General features: G+C 28.9%; 1 protein-coding gene across 4 annotated transcripts in view; it reads left to right on the top strand.

Moving 5' to 3' along the window:
* Positions 1-19,109, top strand: part of LOC6038421 (protein sidekick) — a 166,243-nt gene that overhangs the window by 100,371 nt on the left and 46,763 nt on the right. For 3 of the 4 annotated variants that reach the window (XM_038248884.1, XM_038248904.1, XM_038248897.1), the window contains exon 2: positions 15,468-15,569. In XM_038248884.1, coding sequence (XP_038104812.1) covers positions 15,468-15,569 — 102 coding nt within the window. The remainder of the gene's footprint in view (positions 1-15,467; positions 15,570-19,109) is intronic. The other variant, XM_038248889.1, reaches the window with a different exon arrangement.

Raw genomic sequence — 19,109 nt, 5'->3', positions numbered from 1 at the left:
AGTTTCTAGGATAAACTCATTGGAAAGATAATGATGATTTAAAGTTCTCAAAAAAGCTATTATTATTAATAAATTATAACAATGACGTAGAACTACTCCCAAAATATTATTTTTGTCTTAATATTCCATGCAAAGAAATGTTTTGAATCAAGACAACAACATGATATTTTTTATAATGAAAATTGAAAGGCTTATAAATTTCATTCAAGTGCTAAAAATTTACAGTGATGCCAAATCTTGAATATTGGCCACTTATTGAAAAGTCTTAACATATTTTTCTTTCAGAAAATGAGACAAAAAATCAAATTTATTTTGTTCAATGAAATTAACCTTACAAAGTAATGACTACTCATAACTTTTTCTTCAATTGATTTATGGAAGTCGTTTTCATCAAAATTTTAAAGGTTTTTAAATTGTGTCTTCAATAGCTAGCCTTTATCCAAAACTTATTAAAAATAGCTTATGAAAAAAAAAACAATAAAAATGCAATAATGGTTCAAAAATGATCCAATAAATTAGGCAAAATAAAATGTAATTGTGACGTAGACATATCTTCAAATTATGTTTTTTTTTATCTAAAAAAATATTTAAATTCGAAACAATAAGGTTATTAACCGACGCTATTTTCATCAAATTTAAATTTTGTTGCTTTTTTTCTTATTTTTAGCTAAAAAATAAGGAAGGTAATACTAACTATTGGTGCATTTTTTTAAATTGATCATATTTAATGACGTAGGACTACGTTTTTGTAACCCTTTTAAGTATCTTAAAAAAATGTGCTTGACAAATTAAAATAATTGCAACTGCAAATTGAAAAAAATAACGTAGGACTACTTTTTTTGGTTTGAATTTATTGTTTAAACTTTTGGTAAATTATGATCAAACAATGAACGACTACTTTCAGTTTTAATTTTCAGAAAATCCCATTTCGATAGAGGGTTAATGAAATTAATAAAAAGCGTTCAATTGTTATCACTCAACTTTACTGATTAACGAGTAGAACGAGTGGTGCCTTCAATTGAAGAAATAAAAAACGCAACGGAAGAGGAAAAAAAAATATCAAAGTCAATAAAAGCCACACTTTGAGAGGTGTTGCGGTTGCGCTCGAGCGGACCCTGATACACCGGGAAAGCTGATGCAGATGAAAGTGAAGCCAGTCGGTATTTTCGTCGATGATTGCGGCATATCGGACGGACAGGCCACCGCGATGAAGTGCGGCGCGGGCTCGTTATCGGGTTTTAATGTTATTGCAGCAGTGTGTGAAGAGTGTTCGTCTGTATGTGTGCGAGCGAACAATGGACGCATCGAGCAAATTGATTTCCGATCTCGTTTATTGGTTTACCACCTAGAACAGTAGAGGCTTTTTAACGAAATTCCATATTTAACGAACTAATCAGTCCGTGTTTGTGGATGGGATTATAATTTTAGAATTCAAATTTAATAATTAGATTCCGATCGCTCCGAAAACATAACCTCACTTCATTGAACCGGATCGGTGGATGGAATGCGTTAATTGTTTACGGTTGGCAGCACTGCCACGAGCGCGATGTTTATAAGCTCCCCATTTCACAGTGGAGGCATCACCGTCACCTCTTCTTTTAACTCACTGCTTGATGATGGAACAGAATGCTTTCTTCAGAACGGGGATGATTAGATCGAACGGCACGAACTGGTGTCGATAGTGGATTGGAACGTGTTTATGAGTGTATCAGCAGAATGAATGTAAACAAACAGTGCCTGGTTTTATGATTTTGAGATGCATTCAAACATTGGACTGCGAGAAATGGAAATCCAATAACTTGCTTCGCACTTTAGACGGCACGCGACTGTTTCCTGGATCGGGGGAAAATTTGGGTTGAATTTCTAGGAATTTTTAATTCTCGAAATTTGATTATTTTTTCTAGTCTCTATTGATTAATGTGTAGTTCCACGTCATTTTGCTAAAATAAAAAAAAGTGTCTTGTTCTAAATAATTCGTATTATAATTGGATGGTTATTATTCTACAATATTTGAAAAATTACAAGTTTAACCAATTTTAAACAAAAAATGACGTAGGACTACTCCATTTTTTAATTTGATCAAATTACCAAACAATAGTTTCAGTAAAAAAAATTATCGATTTTATCATTTTTTTAAATGATTTCATTGAGATGCAATTGAGACTTTGATGACGTAGGACTAACTTTCAACAAAAAAAGTTAACATTTTCTCTCCTTTGTCTATTTTTTAAAATATGTATTCTGTGACGTATGACTAACTTTCAGCAAAAAATGATGAACGATTTTGTTCGAGATCATTACAAATATACTATAATTTGAATACCATCTCTTAACCATAGAAAAAAAGAGTAGTGACGTAGGACTACTCCCAAATTTGTAAGATTATCGTTAGATCAAAATTCGAATATTTTTTTTAAAATCATTTTAATTCAACCCTTTTTGATCCATCAAATCTTAAATCTAAAAATCGAAAACTGACGTTAATTGAGCCGGTCAAATCTAGTCGACGAAAGAAGACCCCGACATCGTGTTTGATACGTCAAGCAAAATGCGCTGCTCGGTGCCTGTCGAAATAAGCAATAATAACGCTCGCGCGAACAGACTTCATGCATCGAATGCAGCATCACTCATCTGCATTGGGCGTGAAAAGTAAAACGCTTCGCGCCAAAACTTGGTTGACCCTCTTGAATACACTGAGAAAAATGTTGTAATGGATTGTATGACTTTTCAATTATGATTTTCAGAATAATTTAAATGTTTTTTTTCTGAATTTTCACCATATTTTATTAAAGCAAATTATTCAGATTTAATCAGATTTTCAATAAAACAAATAAACTCAAAGTTACGATTTTCCCCAGTGTCCACGGAAGCAACACGTGCTAACGTTAGAAACTTCATCCTTCGTATGATTTGTCGGTGGTGCTAAGGCGAGAGATGATGGTGTTGATGGTTATGATGATGATGCAAGCTATAGCTAATACACAGTTTGGTTTCTGTAGTGGAGAGTCCAAATAACACGCAAGAAATTGTTTTATTTCGTTCTGCCAGGGCGTCGCGACGCGCTCGGTTTGACCCAAATTGAACACGTGTCCAGAACCAGATTTCCCAGCCCGGAAACGCAAGCATTATTAAGGTTTCGCAACGGTTTGGTTCTGGGTGTGAACGACCACCCCAGAATTTTCGCACTTTCCCAAGAGATTCCCGACTCGTGATGGAGTCTCAACATTCCGGAGATTACAGTGTTCAAGAATCACATGGTTTGTTTTCAAAACAAACGATTAATCTCTTTCGGGCCGAACATGAAGGGGGGTCTTCACATCATGCAAGTAATTAATTATGGGTCCGGGATGCGCTCCGACATCTGCATTGCATTACCATAAAACTTCCCGGATTTGTACCGCGCGGCTAATCCGGGTTGGGGTCGTCAACCCGGTGAATCGTTTATGGTGATTAACAATTTTGCTTTTAATTACAAGAGATTTTCAGTAAAATAATAACTAATTCGAGAAATTATAGGCCAAAATTTTGATCTTCATTAAATACAATTTTTTTTCGTAGTCCTACGTTATTTAAAAAAAATTTTTTTGGCTAAACATTTCGATAAGTTATTGAAAAAAAATCGTTCAAATTTATTATCACATTTTCAGGGCGCACGTAGTCCTACGTTAACTGTGTAATAAAAAGTACTTAATCGACCATTCTCTTAAAGCAAAATATTTTATCTACTTTTATTAGAAACAAAAGAATTATTATTTTAATGCTACATTTTATTAATGTTAAATATGTAAACGTAGTTCTACATCATTGAAAAAAATACTAACGTAGAACTACTTTGAAACTTTCCATTCTTCTTTAGAATAATCCTCTTAGAATTTTGCAAAAATAATTATTAAATTGACGTAAGACTACATCACTTTAAATTAATCCACAATTACAAAATTAAGGGTAAGTTTTATTCAATCTTGAATATTCATATCATTATCTAACGCCAATCATTCGCAAGCAAAATGATAACTGTTCTCAAAATATCTTTAAATAAAAGTTCATATTTACATAAATCCCCTCAGATTATCTTTTCCCAAGCAAATAACACCACAAAATAACCCACCTAATTACCCTTTAATGTTGCCCTTCAGCCCAAAATACACTCTATCCATAACCTCAAATGAAGGCAAAATATTCCCACTGAGCGGAAAAATGTCGGGAATCCCCGCCGCGATACCGTACAGAACCCGCCGGTCGGAATTTTGTGCCCAAACAAAGGGGTCTCGGGCACATTTCGCGAGACAAGACCAGTTGCCAGTTGATTGCATCGTTTTTCGCCGTCTCGGCTGTCATTAATTAGTCTAGCTGCGCGGCTTTAATCGGGTTTAGTTTCTGAAATTTGCTAATGTGAAAAGGTGTTTGTCAACTGTTTTTTACTGATGTTAGATTTTAAAACAAGGGCGTCTACGTTACTTTAAATTTACAAAATTATACATTCTATTGATATAGACGCCCTTGTTTACTTTAAGAACATTGTAAAAGTTATAGGTTGCATTGAAAGTTGATCTTTTATGAGATTTTTTTTTATTTCTGAATAAAAACAAGGGCGTCTATGTTGACTTTAAATCGAATCTCACTACATCACAGCACTTTTCCCCGTCGCCAGACACCATTACCAATTGCAACTTGTAACGAGCTGTTACTTTTCCCACCAAACCCCTGTCTTCTTTTTTTCCTGCTTGGTTACGCGTGTAAACAGACTGGCAACCAGTCTCGAACCATGGTGGAATCAAATGATGCGGAGAAACAACCGCCAAAAAATTGGCCCGAAATTGAGATTAATTGGCCGCTGCTCTGGATTTCGCTTTCGCACCACGTCGGGTGTGTTACTTTTATCACTTTCTTCTCACCACGGAGTTGTTTTGGGCTGGACTTTAAAATTTTCCAGCTGGTTACCTGCGGCATGTCTTCCGCGGTAGGCCGAATTTTCCGGAGATTGGCCGTTCCCGCTGGATGCACTTGGCTGAGGTTTGTTTTGGCGGCTTGTTTGCACTTTTTGGAGTGTTTTGGTTTATCAGTTTTGTTGGGCTTAATTGAGTGGTGATGAGTAACGATTAAGTTTAAAGCCGATTGAGTTGTGAGCAAGGGCGTCTATGTGAATGGTCAATTCACTCAATTTAATTGAACCTAGACGTATTTTAAATAAAATTAAAAAAAAACTCATTAAGGGTCAATTCCTATTGCAATTTAAACTGTTCTTAACGTGTTCTTAAAATAAACAAGGGCGTCTATGTAAATTGGATAGCTTTTACAATTTTACGTAGTCGATCTTAGTCTTGAATCAATTAAAAAAATACCAAAAAATATTTTTAATTGCAATTTATATTATTTATGACTTGTCATAAATGTAAACAAGGGCGTCTACATGAATACAATAGTTTGATGATTGATTTGAAATCATCATAGACCTTATTGTTTTTGGATCAAAATATCACGAGATCAACTTTGAAACAAATTTTTACTATTTCTTACATGTTTTAAATGTAAGCAAGGGCGTCTATATCTAGAAACGATTATTGATATATTTTCAAATCAGTGTAGACGTCATAAAAAGCGAGACTTCAATAGAAAAAAGCTTCTACTTCACTTTCACTTTCCTTCCGCCACACGGATAGAAATCCTGTCCGAAAAACCGTAAACTAATTGTTTTAAAATCGACAACATCGATTGTTTTCGATTTCGTTTACAATGTTTTCAAATATGAAAACATTTTCTTCGATTTCGAAAACTTTTGTTTTCGAATGCGGAACTTTTGTTTTCGAAAGCTAAACTTTTTCCGTCACCCTTTTTGGGGAGCGTAACATCTGTCAAAACGCAGCCTAAAACAAAACGTCAACCAAAACATGACAGTTTGTTTGTGCCGTTTGTGCTAAGTTTTTTTTTCTGTTTTCGGTCGAAGAAAATCCTTGCCGGTGTCCCGACAACAGGTTCCGTTTGGAGGGTGTTGGCCAAATGGAGTGTTGCTGCCCAAGTGTTCAGCTGTAAACACCGCCAGCAAAGGCGTTCCGGTAAGGCGTTTCGGGTAAAGTGCTCTCCGAAGTGGTGAAATCACCTGACCGGGAAAATCAAACGTCGATCCGCTCCGCCCGCGTCGATTCTGGCAAAAGTGATCCAAAGTGCAGTTGCCAACGACCACCCTCGGAGACGGAGAGCGATAATGATTGCATCGCCGGAATCTCCTCATCCTCCTGCTCCACGGCCGCCGAGAAAGAAAATGTTGTCCATCGGGAGGAAATCATCAACGAGCCGTTGCCGTGCTTCCGTTGTCCTCATGTCTTCTAACAGAGGAGGGTAGGTTCTGGTAATGCAATCACTGCGCTGTCTGCCTTGTCGAGGGTGTCCGTTGGCAACGGTTTCGTCTTTCATTCCAGAACTGAACCTGTACTGGTCCTTTCGATCATTTCTTTCAGAACCGACGCTGGCGATGCGGATCAACCTTTGACACTTCTCCCGGACAGGTGATTTCGACAATTCCGGAAGCACTTTTAAGCCAGGTACCGAAACGACTTTGTTGGTGGTGTTTGCAGCTGGACACTTGGGCAGCCTCCTCCTCCTCCTCCTCCTCCTCCTCCTCCTCCTCCTCCTCCTCCTCCTCCTCCTCCTCCTCCTCCTCCTCCTCCTCCTCCTCCTCCTCCTCCTCCTCTTCCTCCTCCTCTTCTTCTTACCTCCCAGTGTGCAGCGGGAGGAATTCATCAAGGAGCTGAAGAGCCACTTTCTCTGCGCGACGAGGTGCAGGTACGTCCCTCGAAAGCTTGATAAAATTATAATGAAAAAAATCTCCCAACATTCGTAATAGACTGATCTTATCGACCTTTATTCCGCAACAGGCAGCGACGCCAACTTCTTCATTCCGGACCACGGCAAAGAGGTCAACATCATCCACGTGCCAGTCTGGGTTGTTCCATGACGAGACGCATCTATCGAACTCGAGCTCCGTCGGCATCCTGGAGGCGATCTCGGTCAAGCCCATCGGTCGTGCGAAAGGCGCTGAAAATCCACTCAAACGGACACACACACACACACACACACACACACACACACTTTGTTACACCTTACCACCACAAAACTCTATTCTAACTTTCTTCTAATTCTTCAATTCCTAATTTCTAAAAATCTAAATTGTCTATGATTCTTGAATCATAAAATTGTGAACTTAGAAAATTCTAAAATTCCAAATTTCTAAAATTCTTTAACACTACCATTTTCATAACTTAAAAATCTAAATTGCTAAAATTTTAGAATTCTAAAGTTTTCAGATTCTAAAATTTTTAATTCTTAAATTCTTGAATTCTTGAATTCTTAAATTCTTATTATTTTATTTTCTTAAATTCTAAAATTCTAAAATTCTAAAATTCTAAAATTCTAAAATTCTAAAATTCTAAAATTCTAAAATTCTAAAATTCTAAAATTCTAAAATTCTAAAATTTAAAATTTAAAATTTAAAATTCTAAAATTCTAAAATTTAAAATTTAAAATTCTAAAATTCTAAAATTTAAAATTTAAAATTTAAAATTCTAAAATTTAAAATTCTAAAATTCTAAAATTTTAAAATTCTAAAATTCAAAAATTCAAAATTCAAAAATTCTAAAATTCTAAAATTCTAAAATTCTAAAATTCTAAAATTCTAAAATTCTAAAATTCTAAAATTCTAAAATTCTAAAATTCTAAAATTCTAAAATTCTAAAATTGTAAAATCTAAAATTCTAAAATTTAAAATTTAAAATTTAAAATTTAAAATTCTAAATTTTAAAATTCTAAAATTCTAAAATTTAAAATTCTAAAATTCTAAAATTCTAAAATTCTAAAATTCTAAAATTCTAAAATTCTAAAATTTAAAATTTAAAATTCTAAAATTTAAAATTCTAAAATTCTAAAATTCTAAAATTCTAAAATTTAAAATTCTAAAATTTAAAATTTAAAATTTAAAATTTAAAATTTAAAATTTAAAATTTAAAATTCTAAAATTTAAAATTCTAAAATTCTAAAATTTAAAATTTAAAATTCTAAAATTTAAAATTTAAAATTTAAAATTTAAAATTTAAAATTTAAAATTTAAAATTTAAAATTCTAAAATTCTAAAATTTAAAATTCTAAAATTCTAAAATTCTAAAATTTAAAATTTAAAATTTAAAATTCTAAAATTTAAAATTTAAAATTCTAAAATTCTAAAATTTAAAATTCTAAAATTTAAAATTCTAAAATTCTAAAATTTAAAATTTAAAATTCTAAAATTTAAAATTTAAAATTTAAAATTCTAAAATTTAAAATTTAAAATTCTAAAATTCTAAAATTTAAAATTTAAAATTCTAAAATTTAAAATTTAAAATTTAAAATTTAAAATTCTAAAATTTAAAATTTAAAATTTAAAATTTAAAATTTAAAATTTAAAATTCTAAAATTCTAAAATTTAAAATTTAAAATTTAAAATTTAAAATTTAAAATTCTAAAATTTAAAATTTAAAATTCTAAAATTTAAAATTTAAAATTTAAAATTCTAAAATTTAAAATTTAAAATTCTAAAATTTAAAATTCTAAAATTTAAAATTTAAAATTCTAAAATTTAAAATTCTAAAATTTAAAATTTAAAATTTAAAATTCTAAAATTTAAAATTTAAAATTCTAAAATTCTAAAATTTAAAATTTAAAATTCTAAAATTCTAAAATTTAAAATTTAAAATTCTAAAATTTAAAATTCTAAAATTCTAAAATTCTAAAATTCTAAAATTTAAAATTTAAAATTTAAAATTTAAAATTCTAAAATTTAAAATTTAAAATTCTAAAATTCTAAAATTCTAAAATTTTAAAATTCTAAAATTCTAAAATTTAAAATTCTAAAATTTAAAATTTAAAATTTAAAATTTAAAATTTTAAAATTTAAAATTTAAAATTCTAAAATTCTAAAATTCTAAAATTCTAAAATTTAAAATTTAAAATTTAAAATTTAAAATTCTAAAATTCTAAAATTTAAAATTCTAAAATTTAAAATTCTAAAATTTAAAATTTAAAATTTAAAATTCTAAAATTTAAAATTCTAAAATTTAAAATTTTAAAATTTAAAATTCTAAAATTCAAAATTCAAAATTCTAAAATTCTAAAATTCTAAAATTTAAAATTCTAAAATTCTAAAATTCTAAAATTCTAAAATTTAAAATTTAAAATTCTAAAATTCTAAAATTTAAAATTCTAAAATTTAAAATTCTAAAATTTAAAATTCTAAAATTTAAAATTTAAAATTTAAAATTTTAAAATTTAAAATTCTAAAATTTAAAATTTAAAATTTAAAATTCTAAAATTCTAAAATTTAAAATTCTAAAATTCTAAAATTCTAAAATTCTAAAATTTAAAATTCTAAAATTCTAAAATTCTAAAATTTAAAATTTAAAATTCTAAAATTCTAAAATTTAAAATTTAAAATTCTAAAATTCTAAAATTCTAAAATTCTAAAATTTAAAATTTAAAATTTAAAATTTAAAATTTAAAATTCTAAAATTCTAAAATTCTAAAATTTAAAATTTAAAATTTAAAATTCTAAAATTCTAAAATTCTAAAATTTAAAATTCTAAAATTCTAAAATTCTAAAATTTAAAATTTAAAATTTAAAATTCTAAAATTTAAAATTCTAAAATTCTAAAATTTAAAATTTAAAATTCTAAAATTTAAAATTTAAAATTCTAAAATTCTAAAATTTTAAAATTCTAAAATTCTAAAATTTAAAATTCTAAAATTCTAAAATTCTAAAATTCTAAAATTTAAAATTTAAAATTTAAAATTCTAAAATTCTAAAATTCTAAAATTCTAAAATTCTAAAATTCTAAAATTTAAAATTTAAAATTTAAAATTTAAAATTTAAAATTTAAAATTTAAAATTTAAAATTCTAAAATTTTAAAATTCTAAAATTTAAAATTCTAAAATTTAAAATTCTAAAATTCTAAAATTTAAAATTTAAAATTTAAAATTCTAAAATTTAAAATTTAAAATTTAAAATTCTAAAATTTAAAATTTAAAATTTAAAATTTAAAATTCTAAAATTTAAAATTTAAAATTTAAAATTTAAAATTTAAAATTCTAAAATTCTAAAATTCTAAAATTTAAAATTTAAAATTCTAAAATTCTAAAATTTAAAATTTAAAATTTAAAATTCTAAAATTCTAAAATTTAAAATTTAAAATCTAAAATTTAAAATTCTAAAATCTAAAATTCTAAAATTCTAAAATTTAAAATTCTAAAATTTAAAATTCTAAAATTTAAAATTTAAAATTTAAAATTTAAAATTTAAAATTTAAAATTTAAAATTTAAAATTCTAAAATTTAAAATTTAAAATTCTAAAATTTAAAATTCTAAAATTTAAAATTTAAAATTCTAAAATTTAAAATTTAAAATTCTAAAATTCTAAAATCTAAAATTTAAAATTCTAAAATTCTAAAATTTAAAATTCTAAAATTCTAAAATTTAAAATTTAAAATTCTAAAATTTAAAATTTAAAATTTAAAATTCTAAAATTCTAAAATTCTAAAATTTAAAATTCTAAAATTTAAAATTTAAAATTTAAAATTTAAAATTTAAAATTTAAAATTTAAAATTTAAAATTCTAAAATTTAAAATTTAAAATTTAAAATTTAAAATTTAAAATTTAAAATTTAAAATTTAAAATTTAAAATTTAAAATTCTAAAATTTAAAATTTAAAATTTAAAATTTAAAATTCTAAAATTTAAAATTTAAAATTTAAAATTTAAAATTTAAAATTCTAAAATTTAAAATTTAAAATTTAAAATTCTAAAATTTAAAATTCTAAAATTTAAAATTCTAAAATTCTAAAATTCTAAAATTTAAAATTTAAAATTTAAAATTCTAAAATTTAAAATTTAAAATTTAAAATTCTAAAATTTAAAATCTAAAATTCTAAAATTCTAAAATTTAAAATTCTAAAATTCTAAAATTTAAAATTCTAAAATTTAAAATTCTAAAATTTAAAATTCTAAAATTCTAAAATTTAAAATTCTAAAATTTAAAATTTAAAATTCTAAAATTCTAAAATTTAAAATTTAAAATTTAAAATTCTAAAATTCTAAAATTCTAAAATTTAAAATTCTAAAATTCTAAAATTTAAAATTTAAAATTTAAAATTCTAAAATTCTAAAATTTAAAATTTAAAATTTAAAATTTAAAATTTAAAATTTAAAATTTAAAATTTAAAATTTAAAATTCTAAAATTTAAAATTCTAAAATTTAAAATTTAAAATTTAAAATTCTAAAATTCTAAAATTTAAAATTCTAAAATTTAAAATTTAAAATTTAAAATTTAAAATTCTAAAATTTAAAATTCTAAAATTTAAAATTCTAAAATTCTAAAATTCTAAAATTCTAAAATTCTAAAATTCTAAAATTCTAAAATTTAAAATTTAAAATTTAAAATTTAAAATTCTAAAATTTAAAATTTAAAATTCTAAAATTTAAAATTCTAAAATTCTAAAATTTAAAATTCTAAAATTCTAAAATTTAAAATTCTAAAATTCTAAAATTCTAAAATTCTAAAATTCTAAAATTCTAAAATTCTAAAATTCTAAAATTCTAAAATTCTAAAATTCTAAAATTCTAAAATTCTAAAATTTAAAATTTTAAATTTAAAATTTTAAATTCTAAAATTCCTAAATTTAAAATTCCAAAATTCTAAAATCTTAAATTCTAAAATTCTAAAATTAAAAATTCTAAATTTCCCAAATTCTAAAATTTAAAATTCCCAAATTTTAAATTCCAAATTCTTAAATTTAAATTCCTAAATTCAAATTCTTTAATTCTAAAATTCCCAAATTCCCAATTTCTTGAACTACCAAATTCTCTAATTCCCAAATTTTACAATTTCCCAAATTCCCAAATTCCTAAATTCTCAAATTCCTAAATTCTTAAATTCCTAAATTCCTAAATCCCTAAATTCCTTAATTCCTTAATTCCTAATTCCTAAATTCCTAAATTCCCAAATTCCTAAATTCTTAAATTCCTTATTCCTAAATTCCTAAATTCCCAAATTCCTAAATTCCTAAATTCCTTAATTTTAAATTCCTAAATTCCTCAATTCCCAAATTCCCAAATTTCCAAAATCTTAAATTCCCAAATTCTCAAATTCCCAAATTCTCAATTACCCAAATTCCAAAATTCCCAGATTCCCAAATTTTCAAATTCCAAAATTCTTAAATTCCTAAATTCCCAAATTCTCAAATTCTTTAATTCCCAAATTCACAAATTCCCAAATTCCCAATTTCTTTAACTTCCAAATTCTCAAATTCCCAAATTTTCCAATTTCCCAAATTCCTAAATTCTCAAATTCCTAAATTTCTAAATCCCTAAATTCCTAAATTCCTAATTATTAAATTCCTAAATTCCCAAATTCCTAAATTCCCAAATTCCTAAATTCCCAAATTCCTAAATTCCTAATTCCTTAATTCCTAAATTCCCAAATTCCCAAATTCCTAAATTCCTAAATTCCTTAATTCCTTAATTCCTAAACTCCTAAACTCCTAGATTCCTAAATTCCTAAATTCCTTAATTCCTAAATTCCTAAATTCCTAAGTTCCTAAATTCCTAAATTCCTAAATTCCTAAATTCCCAAATTCTCAACTTCCCAAAATCCCCAAATCCCAAATTCCCACATGCCCAAATTCCCAATTTCTCAAATTCCCAAATTCCTAAGTTCTCAAATCCTTAAATTCTTAAATTCCTAAATTCCTAAATCGCTAAATTCCTAAATGCCCAAATTCCTAAATTCTTAAATCCCTAATTCCTAAATTCCTAAATTCCTTAATTCCTAAATTCCTAAATTCCTTAATTCCTAAACTCCTAAACTCCTAAATTCCTAAATTCCTAAATTCCTAGATTCCTAAATTCCTAAATTCTTAAATTCCTAAATTCTTAAATTCCTAAATTCCTTAATTCCTGAATTCCCAAATTCTCAAATTCCCAAATTTACAAATTCCCAAATTCTTAAATTCCCAAATTCTTAAATTCTCAAATTCTTAAATTCTCAATTTCCCAAATTCACAACTTTCCAAATTCTTAAATTCCCAAATTCCCAAATAAACAAATTCCCAAATTCCCCAATTCCCCAATTCCCAAATTCCCGAATTCCCAAATTCTTAAATTCCCAAATTCTTAATTTCCCAAATTCTTAAATTCCCAAATTCTTAAATTCCCAAATTCCTAAAATCCCAAATTCCCAAATTCCTAAATTCCTAAATTCTCAAATTCCTAAATTCCCAGATTCCCAAATTCTTAAATTCCCAAATTCCCAAATTACCAAATCCTCAAATTCCCAAATTCCTAAATTCCTTAATTCCTAACTTCCTAAATTCCTAAATTTCCAAATTCCCAAATTCTTAAATTCCCAAATTCCCAAATTCCCAAATTCCTGAATTCCTAAATTCCTTAATTCCTAAATTTCCAAATTCCCAAATTCTCAAATTCACAAATTTTTTAATTCCCAAATTCCCAAATTCACAAATTCCCAAATTCTCAAATTCCCAAATTCCTAAATTCCTAAATTCCTAAATTCCTTAATTCCTTAATTCCTTAATTCCTAAATTCCTAAATTCCCAAATTCCCAAATTCACAAATTCTTTAATTCCCAAATTCCCAAATTCACAAATTCCCAAATTCTTAAATTCTCAAATTCTTAAATTCCCAATTTCCCAAATTCACAACTTTGGGACCATCCATAAACCACGTGGACACCTTAGGGAGGGGGTATGGCGATTGTCCACGGTCCATACAAAAAAGATTTTTTTTGTATGGACAATTGTCCACGAAGGGGGGGGGGGGGTTGAGATTTCCAAAAAAGTGTCCACGTGGTTTATGGATGGTCCCTTTCCAAATTCTTAAATTCCCAAATTCCCAAATAAACAAATTCCCAAATTCCCCAATTCCCAAATTCCCAAATTCCCAAAATCCCCAAATCCCAAATTCCCATAGTCCCAAATTCCCAAATTCTCAAATTCCCAAATTCACAAATTCACAAATTTCTAAATTCCTAAATTCCTAAATTCCTAAATTCTTAAATTCCTAAATTCCTAAATTCCTAAATTCCCAAATTCCCTAATTTCCAAATTCCTAAATTCCTTAATTCCTTGATTCCTTAATTCTTAAATCTCATCAGGTTCTTGAATTCCTAAATTTTCTAATTCCGATATTCCCAAATTTCTAAAATAACATAATATCAAGTTCCTAAAATCACAAATTCCTTAATTTTGATTCGGGATTCTCAGATTCAGAAAATCCCAAATTCTCAAAAACTCCTCATTCTTTAATACCCATATTCCCATATTTCCTGATTGGCAAAACACTAATTTCTTGTATTCTTATATTCCAAACAAACAAACAACACACACACACACACACACACACACACACACACACACACACACACACACACACACACACACACACACACACACACACACAGAGAGAGAGTTAGTTTTTTATTAATGATGTATTTTATACCTCAATAAATAAAAAAACGAATCAAGTGTTTTACTGAACCAAAAGAAATATTCAACGGTCAATTCAAAAACCAAAACCAACGGTCAATTCAAAAACCGATTAAACCGTTCGGGATGGCTGCGTGCTTTCTGTTTTGCCAGACGTCACCAACCGTGACGCCTCAAAATCGACTACATTGTTCTCGATTTTGATGCAAATGTTACCGGACGACTGGTCGACAACATTCTGAAACGAATTTCAGAACGAATCGAGAACAATGTTGTCGATTTCCCGGACAGGATTTCTTTCCGTGCAACCAACAGCGAATCGAGTTGTTCTACAAAATGAAGCTTATTATAAGCCCTCGCGGTATGTCCACGTTAATTGGTCACTCGGACACGTTTCCTGGAATTGTAGGGCTTCCCGCGTCGCGCCTCGCGTTGGCAATTGCCAACGGATTAGCAATCCCTAAATAACCTCATTTCGCGACTTAAATAACTTGGCAAGCGAAAGTGATTTTACGCCTGCAGCGCCCCTAGCGGTCACTAGCTAAACTCAATTGCAACACCTAGATATTAATGGTGCCGGCAAACTCCTTTGTTCGGACCACGCGAATTCTGAATGACTTAATAGTTGGAGCCAGCAGATCTATCGACCTGCCCCAACCAGACCATACGACGCAACAAACAATGGCCGCCATTGTGTGAACCGTTAAGCGAAGAAGTCGTTGGCACGTCGTAATTTTGGATTGCCTTGCCCGATGATGATGATGGACGCGTTTGGTAGATGAAGACGTCCGGCCGAAACGAAGAGATGCCCCAGTTTGTTGCATTGTTGTTCATTTTGAGAGAGCGAAAAATGGCTAATTGTTCGCTCGCTGGAGTTGTTGTATACGTCTTTCGATCTGTCTAACCTTCTATTAATTTTTCTGTTTGTTTTTCTTTCTTTTTCAGCAGAACCGCAAATGCAGGCGCCCCGCTTCACGACGCAACCGTCCTCGTCCGGGTCGATGGTGAACGAAGGCCGGACCAAGATTCTCCAGTGTCATGCGCTAGGTGAGTGAGCGATTTGAAGCAAGGGCGTCTATGTGACGTAGTGGGGTGTCGCTTTGGTGACAGTTCTCAGTGCGCCATCTGTTGGGTAATCGTGTCAAATATCGGGTAGAGATTTGCAAAAAAAAAACTGTAATGATAGAGTTCATGAAAGTCAGGGAATCAAAACAAGGGCGTCTATGAGATGTTTTTTGGGGTTTCACTGGTAACAGTTCTTAGTGAACCATTTGTTGGTGAAAAGTTCAGATATTTGGCAAATGCTTATCAAAGTCGAACTGACATCAAAGAGTCTATAGAAAATGAGATTCCAAACAAGGGCGTCTATGTGATGTTTCTAATGGGGTTGTTCTCAATGTTCTCAATGAGCCATTATGAGCGAAAAGTGTTTGATATCGAACAAATGCTTTCTAATATCTGACTGACGTGATCTGCTCTGTCAAAACAAGTGAATCTAAACAAGGCCGTCTATGTGACTATTCCAAAGGCGGTTTGAACAGTTTTAGATCGATATCAGTTACCAACTAGAGTCATACAGTATCCAGATTTAAATCGGCTTGAAATTCCTTCAATTATTCAAAATGAACATTTGAGCAAGGGCGTCTATATAAAAAACTATTAAATCTTTCACTCTAATAAACTTCAAGCTCCACTTCTTTCTATATTTCCCCTCCAAGAATTGACAAAAAGAAGTTGTTGAGCCGCTGAACATGTCACTCTCGCCAACGCAAACAATCCATCTGGACTGAATGCCTTTATACAACATAACAGCACAAAAAAAAAAGAGTGAAAAATGGGACCAGCCACAACTTCCCGTCCGGACACTAATCGTGAAAGAAAGTGCATAAAGTGGACAAACACACGGCCTATGGCCGCAGGCAGACGGAGAAGGGCCTTGCCGGCTTCCTTCCGGTTGATTGCCGGTTGGCACCTCGGCGAAGTCTATTCAGGACACACTTCTTCGAAGGGAGTGTGTGGTGAAGCGTTCTAATGGAGATATGGGGCATAGATGGAAGGACGTAAAACTTTGAAAAAATGTCTGAAGTTGAAACTGAAAGCGCCATCTATCAGCCAGTAGCGACTCAGTTTTCAAAAACAAGCTATGGTGGCGCCAAAATGACAGTTGCGGTCAATAGCTAAACTAAACTGTAAACAAATTGACTGTTGATTTTCAATGTTGCATTTAAATCAATTTGAACGTCTATTTGTCTATGTCTCAGCTCTAAGCCTGGTCGTTTGCCGGTGACCAAGACGATTTGAGTCCTGTTTTGACTGAAAGTCTTTGGTTACGGGTTGGCCCGGCAAACACCAGACTCCTTTTATTTCTTGTTTCTTTTTTGTTTACCTTTGCTGGTCGACATCCTTTATTTTTATGTCGAGCTTAAGTTAGGTGAACGCACGTGGGGCACGGAGGGAAATTTTTACTCAATTGTGCAAATAAAGTCTGATGATTTTCAAAAGTTATTTTTCTCTTCAAATCATCGGAAAATTTAAACGAAAATCAACCAAACTATTTCCCTCCGTGTCAACAACTTGTGGGGAACCGCAAAAAATAAGCCGATAAAAGCGTAGACACACGGAGGGAAGTTTGCGCTACAGTAAAAAAAAAGGAAAAGTCAATTTTCCCCCCAAATGGGTCGACATGCCATGGTGGGTGGTGGATTTGAAAAATGGAAAGTCCGCCGCCAGTAATATGTCGGCGTTGATACCTTCGACTTCCCGTAAGCACCACCGCCTTTTTTTGCCGGTGGCGATACATTCTGGAAAATTCGTGGAAAACGCAGGTGGAGTTGGGTAGGAAAGCTTTTTTAGCTTAAGGGGAAAGTCGCAACTAGAGTGAAAAGCTCGTAGAATGGAAGTAGAATTTGGTAGATTTGTAACTCTTTTTAAAATATTTTTTAACAAAAAATTGAAGACAAAAAAGTAAAAAAGGCAAAAAAGACCAAAAATAACAAAAAAGACAGCAAAAGACAACAAAAGATAAAACAAGACAACAAAAGACAACAAAAGACAACAAAAGACAACAAAAGACAACAAAATACAATAAAAGACAATCAAAGACAACAAAAGAAAAAAAAGAAAAAAAGACAAAAAAAGACAACAAAAGACAACAAAAGACAACAAAAGACAACAAAAGACAACAAAAGACAACAAAAGACAACAAAACACAACAAAGACAATCAAAGACAATAAAAGACAACAAAAGACAACAAAAGACAACAAAAGACAACAAAAGACAACAAAAGACAACAAAAGATAAAACAAGACAACAAAAGAAAACATAATACAACAAAAAACAACAAAAACAACAAAAGACAACAAAAACAACAAAAGACAACAAAAGACAACAAAAGACAACAAAAGACAACAAAAGACAACAAAAGACAACAAAAGACAACAAAAGACAACAAAAGACAACAAAAGATAACAAAAGACAACACAAGACATCAATAGACAATACGAGACAACAAAAAAGACAACATTGAGACAAAATTGAGACAAAATTGAGACAAAATTAAGACAAAATTGAGACAAAATTTAGACAAAATTGAGACAAAATTGAGACAAAATTGAGACAAAATTGAGACAAAATTGAGACAAAATTGAGACAAAATTGAGACAAAATTGAGACAAAATTGAGACAAAATTGAGACAAAATTGAGACAAAATTGAGACAAAATTGACAAAATTGACAAAATTGACAAAATTGACAAAATTGACAAAATTGACAAAATTGACAAAATTGACAAAATTGACAAAATTGACAAAATTGACAAAATTGGCAAAATTGACAAAATTGACAAAATTGACAAAATTGACAAAATTGACAAAATTGACAAAATTGACAAAATTGACAAAATTGACAAAATTGACAAAATTGACAAAATTGACAAAATTGACAAAATTGACAAAATTGACAAAATTGACAAAATTGACAAAATTGTCAAAATTGTCAAAATTGACAAAATTGACAAAATTGACAAAATTGACAAAATTGACAAAATTGACAAAATTGACAAAATTGACATAATTGACAAAATTGACAAAATTGACAAAATTGACAAAATTGACAAAATTGAGACAAAATTGAGACAAAATTGACAAAATTGACAAAATTGACAAAATTGACAAAATTGACAAAATTGACAAAATTGACAAAATTGACAAAATTGACAAAATTGACAAAATTGACAAAATTGTCAAAATTGTCAAAATTGACAAAATTGACAAAATTGACAAAATTGACAAAATTGACAAAATTGACAAAATTGACATAATTGACAAAATTGACAAAATTGACAAAATTGACAAAATTGACAAAATTGAGACAAAATTGAGACAAAATTGACAAAATTGACAAAATTGACAAAATTGACAAAATTGACAAAATTGACAAAATTGACAAAATTGACAAAATTGACAAAATTGACAAAATTGACAAAATTGACAAAATTGCTAAATTGACAAAATTGACAAAATAGATTAAAGAACTGAAAAGGGCCAAATGTTCTTTTGACTCTCAAAGTAACAATTTCAGCCCTCATT

The sequence above is a fragment of the Culex quinquefasciatus genome, chromosome 1 (genome assembly GCF_015732765.1).
Source record: "Culex quinquefasciatus strain JHB chromosome 1, VPISU_Cqui_1.0_pri_paternal, whole genome shotgun sequence".
Taxonomy (NCBI): domain Eukaryota; kingdom Metazoa; phylum Arthropoda; class Insecta; order Diptera; family Culicidae; genus Culex; species Culex quinquefasciatus.
This window is presented reverse-complemented; position numbering and strand designations above follow the sequence as displayed.